Source organism: Canis lupus, chromosome 2 (assembly GCF_011100685.1).
Source record: "Canis lupus familiaris isolate Mischka breed German Shepherd chromosome 2, alternate assembly UU_Cfam_GSD_1.0, whole genome shotgun sequence".
Lineage (NCBI taxonomy): Eukaryota > Metazoa > Chordata > Mammalia > Carnivora > Canidae > Canis > Canis lupus.
In genome coordinates this window covers 58,543,798-58,559,225 of record NC_049223.1, presented here as the reverse complement: position 1 = coordinate 58,559,225, position 15,428 = coordinate 58,543,798, and the positions used below count along the sequence as shown (strand labels likewise).

At 52.4% G+C, this 15,428-nt stretch overlaps 1 protein-coding gene across 9 annotated transcripts in view; it reads left to right on the top strand.

Annotated features, from left to right (window-relative positions):
• NLRC5 (NLR family CARD domain containing 5) overlaps nucleotides 1-8,630 on the top strand; it is a 79,811-nt gene extending 71,181 nt beyond the window's left edge. For 7 of the 9 annotated variants that reach the window (XM_038530990.1, XM_038530989.1, XM_038530992.1 and 4 more), the window contains 11 exons: nucleotides 795-878; nucleotides 2,092-2,175; nucleotides 2,558-2,641; nucleotides 2,946-3,029; nucleotides 3,169-3,246; nucleotides 3,961-4,044; nucleotides 4,129-4,200; nucleotides 4,451-4,534; nucleotides 5,958-6,041; nucleotides 6,354-6,437; nucleotides 7,245-7,332. In XM_038530990.1, the coding sequence (XP_038386918.1) occupies nucleotides 795-878; nucleotides 2,092-2,175; nucleotides 2,558-2,641; nucleotides 2,946-3,029; nucleotides 3,169-3,246; nucleotides 3,961-4,044; nucleotides 4,129-4,200; nucleotides 4,451-4,534; nucleotides 5,958-6,041; nucleotides 6,354-6,437; nucleotides 7,245-7,332 (910 nt within the window). Of the gene's footprint in view, nucleotides 1-794; nucleotides 879-2,091; nucleotides 2,176-2,557; nucleotides 2,642-2,945; nucleotides 3,030-3,168; nucleotides 3,247-3,960; nucleotides 4,045-4,128; nucleotides 4,201-4,450; nucleotides 4,535-5,957; nucleotides 6,042-6,353; nucleotides 6,438-7,244 lie in introns of all 9 variants that reach the window. The other 2 variants (XM_038530994.1, XM_038530986.1) reach the window with 1 other exon arrangement.
• Nucleotides 8,631-15,428: the final 6,798 nt, after the last annotated feature.

Sequence of the window (15,428 nt, the reverse complement as noted above, 5' to 3'; positions counted from 1 at the left end):
GCATCCTGGAGCCCCCCTCAATTCTAGGCAGACCAGGGCACCTATGAATGTGTGAGCTTGGGCAAGTTACTTAGCTTCTCTATGCTTTTCTCCCCATCTTAACTTTGGAGATGATAGCTATATCTACTTACCTCCTAGGCTTGTGGCAAGGATTAAATGAGATAATATATATTAGGACCTCAGAACAGAGCCTGGCACAGAGTTCACACTCTGCAAGTACTGGCTACTATTTATTGTTAATATTATTATTATTATTATTATTATTATTATTATTATTATTAATCTTTCCTGCCCAGCCTGGGGCCTACAGGAGTGTGATCCCATGGGTGATGCATAGGTGGGGTCCAGGAATGGGAGTCTATGGACTTGGGTCCTGTTCCCAATGCTTCTCCTTTCCATAATGCTCTGAGCCTCAGTGTGCCTCATCTGTAAAATGGGGACAAGAGAGTTCCACTCCTCAGGACGGCCCTGAGCTCAGTGCTGGGCCTATAGTTTATGTCCGCTGTGTGGTTGCTAGGATTCCTGGTCAGCAGTCTGGGTCTGGTGTGATTCAGAACATAAAACTGCTGCCCGGGAAGTCTTAATTTGTGCAGAGAAATGGCCTTTGGATGTCTCATGCGGTTTTGTTTTATACAATGAGAATGAGTCTGCTCTGTGTGACTGTAAGTGGCTATCTTGGAGGTCCTTGGGTATTGCTAAATGCCAGAGCCTCCAGACTGGATGGGGCCTTGGTCTCTGCACCTGGGACCCAGCCCCAGCGATACCAAGTCCTCCTCTGACCTCCTCTTTTGCAGCCTCAGCCATCTCCCACTAGGCAGCTCCACCCTGGCCATGTTCACTCAAGGACTAAGCCACATGACCCTCCTACAGAGCCTCCGGTAAGTGGCCAAGTAACCCCATAGGAATGAGTGGGGGGGACATGTTCCCCAGCTCTTTTGGGACCACCGGCCCAGGGAAGCACGAGGGGCCCTTCCATAAGGCCCCCCGTGACTCCTACCCCAGGGACATTGCTGCCATCCTGGGCTGATGCCCACTGCTCTTGCCTTTCAATGCCACCAACTCCCTCCTGATGACAGAAGGGACCTGATGGGTTTGGAGCCCAGTCCTGGAATAGCCCTTGACATGCACAAATTCACCCTGTGTTCTTGCTCACATTTCTGATGCCACACGCCTGGGTTGCCTAGATTCTGCATTTCCAACAAGCTCCCACGTGATACCAATTCTAGGGGAACCAACCACACTCCAGGCAATGAGGGTCTAGACTCTGATTTGGTGACCTCGACATTCTCCACTTGGGCCCCTGGCCACCCTGATGAATAGATAAAACACGTTCTTTTCTTGAGATTTTTCAAAACATAAAATGTGGCAACTAAGAAGAAACCCAAGCAACAACACAAAGCATGGCTTTGCTTCTCCCCCAGTCCCCGCCCCAGGCTGGCCAGAGGAGTGCGCGGCCAACGAGGTCAGAGAGTTCTGGGATGAGGTCATTTCATCCCAAATTAATTGTTAGAAAGGCACTTCGCTGAAGTTCAGTTTGTGAAGTGAAAGAACACAAAGCAATCTTCAAACACTCGACATGGGGCCGAGTTCACCTCCACTGGTTTGGTTTGTTCTGTTTTTTCCACACTCGTGGAGGCAGAGCAAGGTCAGGGTGCAGAAAAGACAATAAACTGGCTTTCTGGAAAAGCCCAGCATTTGCCCAGATTAGGACACCTATGCCGTGGAGACATGAATTGCCTGAATTGTGGAGGCCGTGTGTAATTGGCATTGAGCTGGGGTGGCCTGGAGCTCCTGACACAGAGGCTGAGGCAAAGCCTGGCCAGACCAAAATAATGTGTCCACTTCCCCTCGGGGCGGGGGAGTGGGGAGCTCTGGGCTTTCATGTCTACTGTGCCTGGAAGTCATGAGCGGTCCTTGGCCAGCCATGGCTCCTTCCTGGGCTCAGTTTTTTCATCTGGACTTGCCACCTTGCCTGTCCCCCTCTCCAACCCTTGAAGCTGATCGATTGGCATCTGGGTTCCCAGTTGTGTAAAAGCTTTGCAAAGCACCTGCAAAGGCCTCTGGTCCTGACCACAGCCTCTGCTTCTCCAGGCTGAGCAGGAACGGTATTTGTGATGTCGGCTGCCACCAACTTTCCGAGGCCCTCAGAGCTGCCATGAGCTTGAAGGAGCTGGGGTGAGTTCCTCATCCCTCCCCCAACCAAAGACAATTTCGGCAGGGTCAGATGATGAAAGCAAAGGGCTCCTTGATTGAGTATGCCCTGCCCGGCTTAGTCCCATTGCTTTCAGCCACTTCCCACTGCCTGATCCCAGGCCTAGACCGTCAGGAGACCCCAAGATAGGATGTGAGAGTGTGGATGGCAGCAAGAGGGACTCAGGTCAGACACTGGGGAGAACATCCTAAACAGAAGACAAGAGGGTGAAGGGCTCAGCTGACACAGCAGGAGGGGACTCCCTCCAGACAGCAGCCTCCTCTTCTGTTCTGGGAGGGGAGATGTGGACAATATGACCTGTGTGGCAGGCGGATTGCGCCAATTCTCTACTGTTCTCTCCCCAAGCTTGAGCCACAACCAGATCAGAGACACCGGTGCCCAGCACTTAGCTGCTGTCCTACCAGGACTGCCGGAGCTCAGGAAGATAGAGTGAGTAGTCAGTCCTGCTGATAAGGGCCCTCAGTAGCCACGCCGTGATCTGGGGACACACTGGCCCCAGCTCACGGTGACATTCCTCCCCCCAACGTCACAGTCCAAGTGGTGGGGCTGGGCTGGCTCCTGGCCCCACCGACTTCGGGACCTTCAGCCAGCCCAGGCCGGGCTCCTCTCTGGCCCTTTCTGCCCCATCAGGCTGAGAAGGTGTGTGGCGGGGGGTGCGGTCTCTTGGGGCCCTAGCAGATGCAGTGCGTGGGGGGACGTGAGGGTCCCAGGGTCTAACATCCGTCCTCCTCAGCCTCTCAGGGAATGGCATTGGTCCAGCTGGAGGGACGCGGCTGGCAGAGTCCCTCACCCTCTGCAGGCACTTGGAGGAGCTGATGTGAGTGTGCCCGCCGGCGGCCCTCCGCCCCGAGCGTCCCCCACTCCTCCTGGCCCTCATGTCCCCTGGTGGGCACAGGGCAGTGCAGGGATGGGGAGCCAGACAGCCCGGTGCTCACCTCATCCCTCTCCTCTTCCAGGCTTGGCTACAACGTCCTGGGGGATACCACAGCCCTGGGCCTGGCCCAGGGACTGCCCTGCTGCCTGAGGGTCCTGCAGTGAGTGTCCTCCCCATCCCTTCAGGCAGGGGTGCCCTGGGGCCACTAGGGCATCAAGGCCCCCCTGGCTGAGCAGCCCTGCCTTAGGTCAGAGCGGGGGATGTACCGGGGCCAGCTGCCCCCACCCTGCCCACTCCTCCCCTGCCTCTGAAGGCTGGGGCAGGGCAGGCAGGAGACCCGGCCTTGTCCTGGGTCGCCACCAGCCCCTTCTGGGCTGTCGGCCAAGCCACTACCCCTTCTGAGTCTCAGTTTCCTTGTCTACAAAAGAAGCACAATGGTCTCTGCTCGGCTTGGCATGTCCCTGAGCCAGTCTGAGGGCTGAGGGCGAGTAAGGCAGTGTCAGCAAAGGGTGGGCGGGAGAAAAAACACTGGTTTATGCCAGGATCTCACTGGAGCCCCCACAGCAGCCCCAGGCCCGGGTTTCTATTCCCTCTATCTTCCGGGCAAGGAGACTAAAGCCAGGAGATGCATGGAGAGCTTACTTTACTTACTCATGAAACAGCCAGGCCTCCTTGAACTTAGGATTTTACACCCAAAAGCCAGGGTGCTTAATACCCACCGGGTCCTGTGTGGATGGGGAGGGGGCTTGGGGTGGCAGTTACCTGGATGGTCTGATGGTGTGGCCTGAAACTGCTGAGTGTGGGGGTTCTGGGAAGGCTCCCAACCCCCACACCTGGTCCTCCAGGCTCCCCTCACCCACTCCCCTTCCCCCAGCCTGCCGTCTAGCCGTCTGGGCCCAAAGGGAGCGCTGAGCCTGAGCCAGGCCCTGGATGGATGCCCACATGTGGAAGAGATCAGGTGAGCAGGGGCCTGGAGCATGGGCACAGGGGCAGCCAGGGAGGATCTGGGGGCTCCTCTCACAGGTGTCTCGCTGCCCTACAGCTTGGCAGAGAACAGTCTGGCCAGAGGGGTCCTGCATTTCTGTCAGGGGCTCCCCCTGCTGAGGCAGATAGAGTAAGTAGCCTCTTGAGACTACCTGGGGAGCTGGGGTGGGGTAAGGGCAGCCCTTGTCTCTGGCACCTGGGAAGGCCTGTGAAGTAACAGAGGCCTCAGGTATAGGGGAGCTTCCTAAGGTTCCCTCCTGCCCCCCAACCCTGGCCACTCCTCTCCTTCCTGCTCTGATTGCACCGTTAGCAGAGGGCAGGCTGGCTGGAGACGCCCCTGACCCAGACACCCTCCTTCCCGCCCTCTTCTTTGTCTCCAGCCTGGTTTCGTGTGAGATCGACAACCACACCGCCAAGCCCCTGGCTGCCAGCCTGGTGCTCTGCCCAGCCCTGGAAGAAATCCTGTGAGTGCTGGGAGAAGCGGGGCACCTGGGGTCCTGGCCTGCCTGCCAGCCATGGTCTGCCTAGAGCTGGTCCCCTCCCTCCCTGACCAGTGCCCCATCTGTAAACGGGGAGGGTCATTCCTACTTAAACTCCCTCTCTAGGAAGTTTTAACATTTTGGCTGTGAGTACTATTGGGCAAGTCCGTTCAGGCTCTGCTGCTTTTTTCTTCACTGTGGAGTGGCCGAGGGAGGTAGGCTAGCTGGTGTCCAAAAGCTCTTTGCCCCTGACCTTCCTTTGGGAGGCGGCTGGATAGATCACGTCTCCTGGCTTCCGGAGCTTCAATTTACAAACCACCCGTTGGTAGTGAAGAATGCTTGAAACCAGCATGACCCCCGCCCTGCCTGCTGGCCATGCCCACCTCCCTCTTGGCAATCAGAGGCACTCTGACCTTGGGCAGCTCTGCCACAGGGAGAGATGCACTACCAGGACTGGGCTGGGCCCCTGACTACACAATGGAACAAAATGCTGTTTCCTAAGGTACAGGACACAGGGGATTCTAAGAGGCTACTAGGTTTGCATCTTAAAAGTTCTCATCCTTCTCATTCATTACATGACACCGAAGACCAAGTCTCACATCCATGCTAAGGTATCTTTAACACCTAATGCTGGTGATTTTCCTTATTTATTTTGATCAGCCAAAAAATATTGTGTACCATAGAGCAGATCATTACTTTATATCAAAGATAAATTCGAGACTAGCTAGTGCAACCTAATTGCCATGGTCCTGAAATACCACCATGCCAGAGAGTTAAGTGTCTCAATGCTTGAATTTGTTCTGCTTCAGTTTTTCTTCATGGGTGTCCTTTTGTAACCAGCAGGGGGCAGGCCACAGGCTCAGCACCTGAGGAAGGACACAGGATCCCGCTAGAAGTCAATACTGTTGTCTGCGCCGTATTTATCGTTATAACTACCTACTGTTTAGGGTTGTCAGTGAAGGTTTCCCATTGATAGTAGTGATAAGTGTTCCCTGAGATTAATTTCTTAAAGTGAAAAAAAAAAAAGCAGGGTGGGGAAGACTACTTTAAAGAAAAATGGGCTGCATGAATAGGGCAAATATTATGATGGAATATTAGGGTGGAAGTTTGCATCAGGACATGGTTGCTGCAGACCATGTGCTCTGAATTCTCTCAACAGCCAGATCCCAGGCTGTCTGGGTTCCTGAGGAATGATGACCAGCTCAAAATGGGAATGGGGGGAGGAAGGGACCACCTATGCCCTGAAAAGTCTTCGGGGAGAGCCCACAAGCACACCATCAAGTGGCCTTTCTTGCACCTGCCTGGCAGCCTCCACTGCTGGCCCCCAGCCCTCCCCACCTGCCTCCTTGTCTCTACCCCTGGGCCTCAAGGATCTCCTGCCACTGACCTCAGGACCCCTCCCCTGCAGGCTGTCCTGGAATCTGCTCGGGGACGAGGCGGCTGCCGAGTTGGCCCGGGTCCTGCCGCAGATGGGCCGGCTGAAGAGAATGGAGTATGAGGGGCACATCCTGGGAAACCGGAACTGGGGGAGGATGCGAAGGGGAACCTCTATCCTGGGGAAAGCCAAGAGGCTGCTGGGTCAGGCCCCTGCCTGCCAGGAAGCCCTCCCTGAGTTACATGTTCTAGTCCAAGCCCCTGCCGACCTTAGCTCTCCCTGGGTCTCAGCCTTCAGCCTTCCTGCTGCACTGTTGTTTGTTGGGTTCCATAAGCATCTTGGCCTGGGGTCAGGGGGGCATAGGGGAACCCATCCCCCACACTCATGCCAGTTTCTCCCTTTTCCCTTTCTCTGCTCTCCGTTGCGAAGCCTGGAGAAGAATCGGATCACAGCTTGTGGAGCCTGGCTCCTGGCTGAAGGGCTGGCACAAGGGTCTGGCATCCAAGTCATTCGGTAAAAAGGGCTCACAGGGGCAGAGATGGTGGGTGGGAGGCCTCGCCAACCTCTACAATGTAAGGGGAACTCCCTGTAGAAGGAGGCAAAACCCAGGTTGGGGATTATCAGAGGAGACTTGGATCTCTCCACCAAGAATTCGGCAGCGAGCAGACCTAGATCAAATCCCAGCTCTGCCATTTGCCAATTATGTAACTTTGTGTCAGTGACTCGACCTCTCTTGACCTCAATTTCCTCATCTGTAAAATGGGCTCAATGATAATATCTACCTCTGACAGTTGCTGTGAGGACCAAACAATTATATAAAGCACTGAGCACAATCCCTAGCACATAGTAAGCACTGAAAATGGTATCATCACAGCCACGACATACAGCTGTATAGGTTGTGTACTGTACAAGGGCACTGCCTCTAAGGGACGCCATTCATATAGTTGATATGCTGGATTTCTAGTAAATGGGAGTGAAGTGTCTTGTCCTATAGAAATCGGTATCTCATGACAATGTCAAATGATGGAAGTATAGTCTTGAATAAATGGGAGCTTTTTCCTTCTTGCACATATGTATCATATGAGCATGATCCTGGCTGGGATCACGAGCTCCTAGGGATGAAGACTGAGTGGGAAAAGTCAGGAAGTGGGTGTGGAGGACACCATTTCCCTAGAGTAGCCATGCTGGTCTAACCCACCTCTGTCGGGGCATGGCTCTTCGTCCTCTTGGGCTTTCCCATCTGTAGATAGGACAGCAGATGGAGACGAAAGGAGGAGCCAACAGCTCCTATAGCTGAGTGCCTGCCCTTGTGCCCTACAGCCTCTGGAACAATCCCATCTCCCCCACCATGGTCCAGCATCTACAGAGCCAGGAGCCCAGGCTGGACTTCGCTTTCTTCGACAAATAGCCGCAAGCCCTTCAGGGTACTTGATGGCCTCCTCAAGATCCTTTGAGTCCAGCCAAGTGAAGCCAACTTCCACTCACCAGGACAGAGGGCTCAGGAAAAGAGCCTCAGCTGGGTGCCTCTGTGTGCTGTCCCGGGAGGGAGGGCAATATTTGTCAGGCTAGAATCTTCAGCAAGGGACCAGGGGCCTAGTATGACCAGGAGACTACCCTGTATTGCATGGAACACATATGACCAGTCAGGAACAGTCGCACTATGTGAAAGTGTCATGATGTGGTATGTGACACAGAAGGCCACATGAGGCCGAATCCTATGCAAGGTTACCTGGGACTTGCAGTATGGCCCGTGGGCCAGTGGCATGGGTCCTGGCACCACACGTGGCAGGACATGTGGTCTGTGGTTCATATATGACATGTGATGAATGTTCCCATCATATGACATGGCTGGCCAGGTACCCTCAGGCTGGTATAAAATCTAATTTATGACTTTTTAAAAGGCAAGTATGTATTTATACATTGCATTTTCAGAGTAGCTAGCTAAGCCAGGGAATGTTCTCCACCCAGAAATGGGATGAGGAGAGTGTCCAAGCACTGACTAGCCCAGTGGCCTGAGGGCCAAGCCAGGGACTTGGCCACGAGGCTTTTGGATGAGTCCCCTCTTGCCTCAAGCCTCTGTGTCCCCACTTGTAAATGGGATGACTCTCCTCCTCTTAAATGCTGGATTCCAAAGACTTTGAGCCCAGATCTAGATACAGGGCTTGGGAATGGACAGGCCAAGTCTAACCTGTGTAATGGAAAAGGCCAAGTCTAAGGGTGTGGGGGCAGGAACTACCAAGATGATCAGGCAAGGCCACTGGGTCCAGCCACTACCTCAGCAGGATCCGGGTGAGCTCCCAGGGGCTGCACGTGCTATGTGATGTATTTGTTACTTTCAAGAAGGCCCAAGGATGGCCCTTCCACACTTTAAGCCAAATTAGACCAATAAATGTGGATCGTGTCTTAGCCTCTACCCTGAGTCTGATGTGTCCTGCTAATACCCAAGGTCAGGAGTGGTTTACCCCCTGCCCCAGGGACTGGAGAGAAGGACAGACCACAGAGAGGTGAACAGACAGGAGCACAGGCTTAGGAGTCAGGAGACGTGGGGCCAAGTGCAGACCCTGTCTCCGTATGGTCATGGGCTTGTGGGCAAGTTGCCTCCCCACTCCGGACTCAAGTCAGCAGCACCAAGAGGATATTATACAAGCTCAAGGTGTTAGAAACATTCTTTGTTTGACTTGCATTAAATTTAAACTCGTTTCTGAATCAATCGTCAGTATTTAAAATTGAGAACTTTTACATGAAAATCCAGATCTTCAGCTTTCATTAGGGTGTTTGGCCCCACGTCCCCACTCAAGAGTAATCGGTGGAGTCTTTTGACCATGCCCTTTACATATAGCACACATTTCTGTTTGTCACAGTTTCCACCACTCCCCAATATTGCCCCTCCCTTTCGCTGTTTGCCTGGTCCTTGTGAAGGCCTAGAATCTCCTGACCTGGAAGGGTTCCCTGGTGGGTGGGACATAAAAAAACATGGCTTTGGAAGTCAGAGGGGCGTGGAATGGACTGTGACTTGACTGCTTGTTGCTGGTCTTCGGAGACAGAAACTATTTCTGGACTTGAGTTAGTAACACCCCCTGGCCTCCAGGACCTTTGGGGGCGTGCAGGAAGCATGGTATACAAAGTCCCTAGTAGGCAGCAGGACTGGTGACATGCTACTTCCCTTCCCCCTTTAGAGTTGAATATCATATGAGGTGCAGAGATACTTGAAATGACAGGAGAATAGCACCCACTCTGTCACCTGCCTGTGGGCTGAACAAGTTGATGGCTGGAGAGCTTTCCTCCAGAGCTGCACCCCACTCTGAGAAGGCGCCAGGCAGGGTGCAGTTGCGGCCTAGCGCCACTGGAGGGCAGGTTGGCCCACTGGGGATTCCTGAGATTACTTCCTTTGCCATTCCACCCAGAATGGGGTTAAGAGGTGATGCTGAGAGCTGCTCCCACCTGGTCTAGGAGCCTGGGATGTTCTGCCTGCCGGAGGCTCACCTGGATGGCTCAACCCTGACCTTTGCCGCCCTCCGTGTTGTCCCTGGTCGCCCGCCGAGCGTGAGGAGAAAGTCCTCCGGCCAAGTGCCAAGCACCCACACCCCGCAGGAGGACACTCTTATGGCAGGTGTACCCTGCCCAGGGTCAGGGCACACCTGGCACCGAGTGGTGCCATCAGCCTGGTCATGGGGGAGGGGCTAGGCAGGCAGAGTTTGCAGCAGGTTTGCCCGGAAAACCAGAATCCTGGATGCTGTCTCACGTTCACAGGAAATGATGCCACGGTGACTGTGGGCCCTCAGGGTCCACCTTCATACCAAGGGGGCCTTGTGCTGTCTCTGTCTTTACGCAAAACTGGAGTCAGAGTCCCCCAAAGCCTGAAGATGACTTGCCCAGGGAAGTCATGGGGGAGGCAGGAACAGAGCACCATCCAGAAGCTGTAGGTCGGGTGAAATGCACACCGGCAGAGCCCAGAGCTCAGGGACATTCTTCATTGCTGTTTATTCATTTTCCTTCTTCTTCTTTCCCTTTGAGCCCTGCCCGAGTTCTAAACCCCAGAAACTTTCAGCAGCTGCCCTGAGATGAACTGTGGCTTCAGCACCGCAGAGCAGGCTGGGTCCACTACAGGCTGGGGTACGCTTACCTCGTTCAATTTATTAATCATCCTCTTCTGCCACCTGCGGCGTGCTTGGAGGCCTGGACTGTGTTTCCACCCACACTGAGGAGGTCCAGTCTCCCCGCCCCTTCCTCTGAAAAGCAAGCTGTTTAAATATATACATAAAACAAACACAGTTCAGAGAAAGTCAGGCTGTGGCCAAGTAAGCGGTGTTCTGCACCTGGGAGCGCCATTCTCATTACACCGCTTACTTGGCCACAGCCTGACTGAGCCGATCACATTCCTCCTCGGGCCAGGAAGTGCCTGCAAGGCTGCCAGAAGCTCATTTAGCTACTTTGACACTTGGCCTCTGTCCTATGGTTTTACAGATTGAATATCTCCACCTTTCTGGTGGCAGTCACCGTCTTCCTTCCTGTCCCCACAGCCCTCAGATCCTCCCAAATTGCCCCTTCTGTCTTGTCTCCAAACACATATCTGAAATCCACTGCAGGGTAATACTTCGTTCTCCAACTATAAAATCACAGTTATGGAAACTGGCATATGCACTGAATCATCTGGGCATCTTGTTAACATGCAGGTCTGGTTCAGCAGGTGTTGGGCAGGGCCTAGGATTCTGCATTTCTAAGAAGCATCTGCCCTCCCTGCCCCCAAGTGATGTCTATCCTGTTGGACCACACTTAGCTAACCGAGGCTGTCCACCAATAAATAGGGCTCCCCCTGACTGCAATTAGAATCACCTGGGGGAGCTTTTTAAAATGGCTTTTTTAAAAAACAGTATTTAGAAAGCTCCCCAGGCAATGCAAATATGTAACCACCAGTGGAGACTCAAGGATGTGCAGCATGAAGGCTCTGGGAAAGCCCAGCCAAGGCTCTGCCCCATACACCTTCTTTTGTCCCCTGGATCCTAATGACTGTCTCTTCCCAGAGGAGGACAATGAGATCCAGAGATTTTTCCTGACTTGTCCAAAGGCACATAGCTAATAAGGCGTAGTACCAGGAATCAAGCCTGTGTTTCATGACTTTATATTTTCACTCATTTTTCTCTCCGGTTTCAGTGAGATATAACTGACATAGGCACTGTGTGAGTTCAAGCATACAGGCTAAGGACTTGACTAGCATATATCATGAAATGATGCCCACAATATGTTAACAGCCAGGATCTCCTAGAGTTACAAAAAAAAAAACAAAAAACAAAAAAAAAAAACAAAACAAAACAAAAAAAACAAAAAAAACAGAAAGAAGAAAATGTGTTTTTCTTTGAGATGAAAGCTCTTAGGATCTACTCTCCTAACCACTTTCAAATTTTGTGACTCAGTCCCCTAGGAGAAGACCCAGTTTTCTCATCTGTATAGTGAGGGGATGAGCAAAGTGAGACAAGGTACAAGAATTCACTTTCACCAGCGCTGCAAAGGTGACCTTCTGGTTAATTCTCCCTCCAGGGAGGGTTCTGAATCCTCTGTCACCTGCCTTGCCTGGTTATTGTTCTGGAGGGCTTGCACTATCCATGACCTCCTCTAGACCCATAGCTATAATCTCAGCAACAATTTACTCCGTTTTACAAAGGAGAAAACAGGGGCCCCGAGAGGAATAAGACTTGCCAAGGTCACACAGCAAGTAGTCAGTGGAGCTTCAGTTCCAATTGTGGAGCAAGAAGGAAGTTGAGGTGGTCCTGGGCTGCAGGTCTGTGTGTTCCTCATAAAGAGACACCCCCTCCCCCAATCAAGTCTGGAGGGCTGTGCATTCTAACTAGCCCTGCTTCTGCCCCCAACCCCCCTACATGATCAAGGCCAGGCCAGAGGGTGGTGGCCCTAGCCAGAGCTGGACACACCCTCTGGACACATCTCGAGCTTCCTGGAAAAGACCTTGCAGTGGCTGTTTTGCAAGGATCCTCTGAAGGCTGGTTTCAGGAAGTTCTGGAAACAGCTGGTCTTCCTCCTGCCCCAGCAATCACCCTGGTGAAGTACATCACTCCTACCCCATGTGTTTCCCAGCCTCCATAACTGGAGTCCTCCCTGGCCTTGGCCCTTGGAAGCTATACCTCGTTGCTCATCCCACACAAACTCCAGCCCTGCCCTGGCTGCCCAGAAAGTGACCTTTGCCCTGAGGAGGTGACAGAAAAGGAGCTTTCACTAGAGAACAAAGGCCAACCAGGGTCCCCAGGTTGAGTGCCTAGGACAGAAGCATCCAGTTTCCTGGGCTGGGCCTGTGGTCCCAACCCTGACACAAGTATTTCAGTGCAAGATTGGGGCTGATAGAGGTGTCTGGGGCTGACTGGAAAGGCAGGGGGTGCCTGGGTGTCCTCACCCTACAATGGTGTATCCCTACATTACAGTGACCACAACTCTAGAACTTAAAAATAGTCCTGGTGTCTAGGCACACTGGGTACTGTTCTATCCACATGACAGTCTCACTGAATTCCCATATGCATCCCAAGAAGCAGATACTAAATCTATCCTTCCATTTTACTGAGGCCCAGAGGATTGAGTGATCTCACCAGAGGCATGACTGATGTCACCCAGGCAATAACTAGAGGGGCTGGGATTCAAACCCAGAGCCACTGTTCTATGCCTGAAATCTGGCACTGGAGTCAGCCATGAGATTCTTTTTTTTTTTTTTTTTTTTTAATTTTTATTTATTTATGATAGTCACACAGGGAGAGAGAGAGGCAGAGACATAGGCAGAGGGAGAAGCAGGCTCCATGCACCGGGAGCCTGACGTGGGATTCGATCCTGGGTCTCCAGGATCTAGCCCTGGGCCAAAGGCAGGCGCCAAACCGCTGCGCCACCCAGGGATCCCGGCCATGAGATTCTTGAGGGGATGTCTCCATCATGGGGTTTGTCTCCACATCAACTCCTTGTGGCAGATGGTATTTTCCAAAGACGGCCACCACAATATCACCTGTCCTGCATGCTCTCCACAATATGACAGTGACAGGCCTCTCACTGAGAGGCAGATCTATGGAGTGAGCTGGTAACCACTGCAGAAGTGACATCACGTGACTTCCCAGGCTAAGGTTCTATAAAAGATAACAAGGCTTCCACCTGGTTCTCTTAGAATGTTCACTCTTGGAAACCAGCTGCCATATTCCAAGGAAGCCCAGGCCACATGGAACGGTCATAGATAGGGGTTCCAGTTGACAATTCCAGCTGAGGTCCCAGCTGACAACCAGCTTCAACTGCCAGACATATGCCTTCTAGATAATTCTAGTCCCTGTCATGGTCTGACTGCAACCCTTTGAGAAATCCTAAGCAAGAACCACCCCAGCTAGGCCAAGTGACCCCTTCCTCAAAGCCTTGTGAGATAGATAACAAGGTTTAGGGTGATTTGTGATGAAGCATAAATAACCTCTACTCCTTCACACACGCCTAAAGCCAGCCAGGGCCAGGTACACAGGTAGTGCTCTTTTGAATGTCTTTAATTCACAAGCACACCAAAGTGTACAGGCAACCCTGATTATTCTGATCTGTTTGTCCAGGCAGCCTGGACTGTGGACATAAATACTCAGATGGCAGATGTTTTATACACACACACACACACACACACACACACACACACACAATATAGACCTATTTTAGGAAACCCAGGCCTCTTGCTTTTGCAGAGAGATCTCTACCAGGGCGAGGAAAAACTCCCTTCAACATGTTGCTATAACGTCCTTGCATTATGTATGAATCAAGGGCAGAGTGTGGAATCAACACATTTTTGGACACTTGGCCTTAATCAATTGACCTCTGGCCCCTCCTGATCCCTGACTTTGTTGTAGACAGCTTCGAGATATAACATTCACCCCTTTAAAGTATACAAGTCAATGGTTTGAGTATACCTACAGTTGTTCAACCATCACTGTAATCTAATTTCAGAAATTTTTAATCATCCCCCAAGAAACCTGGAATTAATAGCAATCACTCCCCAATTCTCCTCCCAGGCCTAGACAGCCACTAAGCTGCCTTCTGTGTCTGTGGACTTGTCTAGTGTGGACATTTCATAGAAATGGAATCATACAATATGTGGTCTGTGACTGGCTCCTTTCACTGAGCATCATGTTTTCAAAGTTTGTTCAGAGTGTGTATACACCACATCTTTCTATGGCTGAATGATACTCCATTGTATTATGGACCACATTTTGTTTATCTGTTCATTGCTTAATGGGCATTTGACCTGTCCCCACTTTTCGGCTGTCCTGAACCACATTGCAACGAACATTCGATAGGAGTTTTTGTTTGGATATACACTTTCATTTCCCTCTGGTAGATACCTAGGAGTGGAATTCCTCTGATCCCTGACCTTTAATATAGTCTCTCCCTTTGGCCGGGGATCCAGGATCTTCTTCACCCTGGGCAGGCCCAACTACTCCTCTAGGAGACTTCCTCTAGAAGCCCCAAAAGATGAGGTAGTTTGACTTCCATGGCTGAGTTGGGTCTTCTGTGATACCTCGCCACCAATCTTTGCATTTTTCATCAATAATACAATTACCTGGGTTGTGGGCTTGCTCCAGAGATAGGAGGAGCTTGAGGGGAGGGACTCTCCTTGGGTTCATCCTTCATCCCAGAACCTGCCTTTCTGGTGGCTCCTGAAGCAAGGAGAGGAAAGGGATTCAGGGGTCAGATCAATCCAGCAAGGCTTCCTGGGGGAGGTGGGGCTGGAGCTGGATCTGACTGGTTTGCCTCAGAGCTGGGCTGAGGGCTTTGAAGACTCGATGGAGGAAAGGCGAGGAGAGCTTGGAGGAAGGGAAGGATGGGCTGGGGGATAGGCAGGCAGAAAACAAAGCTCAGAGCCCTGGGGTTTTTAGTGGTTGCCCCTCTAAGGCTGCAAAGTGCCTGTGACTCAGACTGGAGGGAGGTTCACAGGCTGCAGTGTGAGTCTCCTAGTTAACCCTCTCCTACCTGGAATGGAAAAACCACAACCCAAGTGCCTCCTGGTCTTGGAGCCACAGAGACAAGGGCTTTGGGACAGGGCCGTGAGATCCCCCACAACCTGGTTAAAAGCCCTCCGAAGCCATGAATTGGAGGCGTGTGTGTGCACATAAACACCGCTGGGTGGTCTGCAGCAGGAGCCCCGGCGACAGATGCATTTCTTAAGAACTGATGCTTCTTCTAGGGTAAAAGAAGGCCTTCGCAGGAAGAGGTGGGCTCGATGCCAGGGCCTCAAGGCCCCCCTTAATTATGCTCCCGCTACCTAGCTCCAGGCAGTGTTGAAACTGTCTTTATCTTATCATCTCTGTCAGAGAAATCTGTGTCATCTTCCCAGTGTCTGGCGACTAGAAAATGCCGAGCTCTTTTACCATTGGGGGTGGGGGGAACACTGCGGTCCTAGTGCTGGTCAACACGGCCGAACCTTGCCCTGCGCTGTACCCCCGAGGGCGCGGCGCAGGCCCCGGGGCTCGAGGCCGCAGGCAGCGCGCTGGGGTC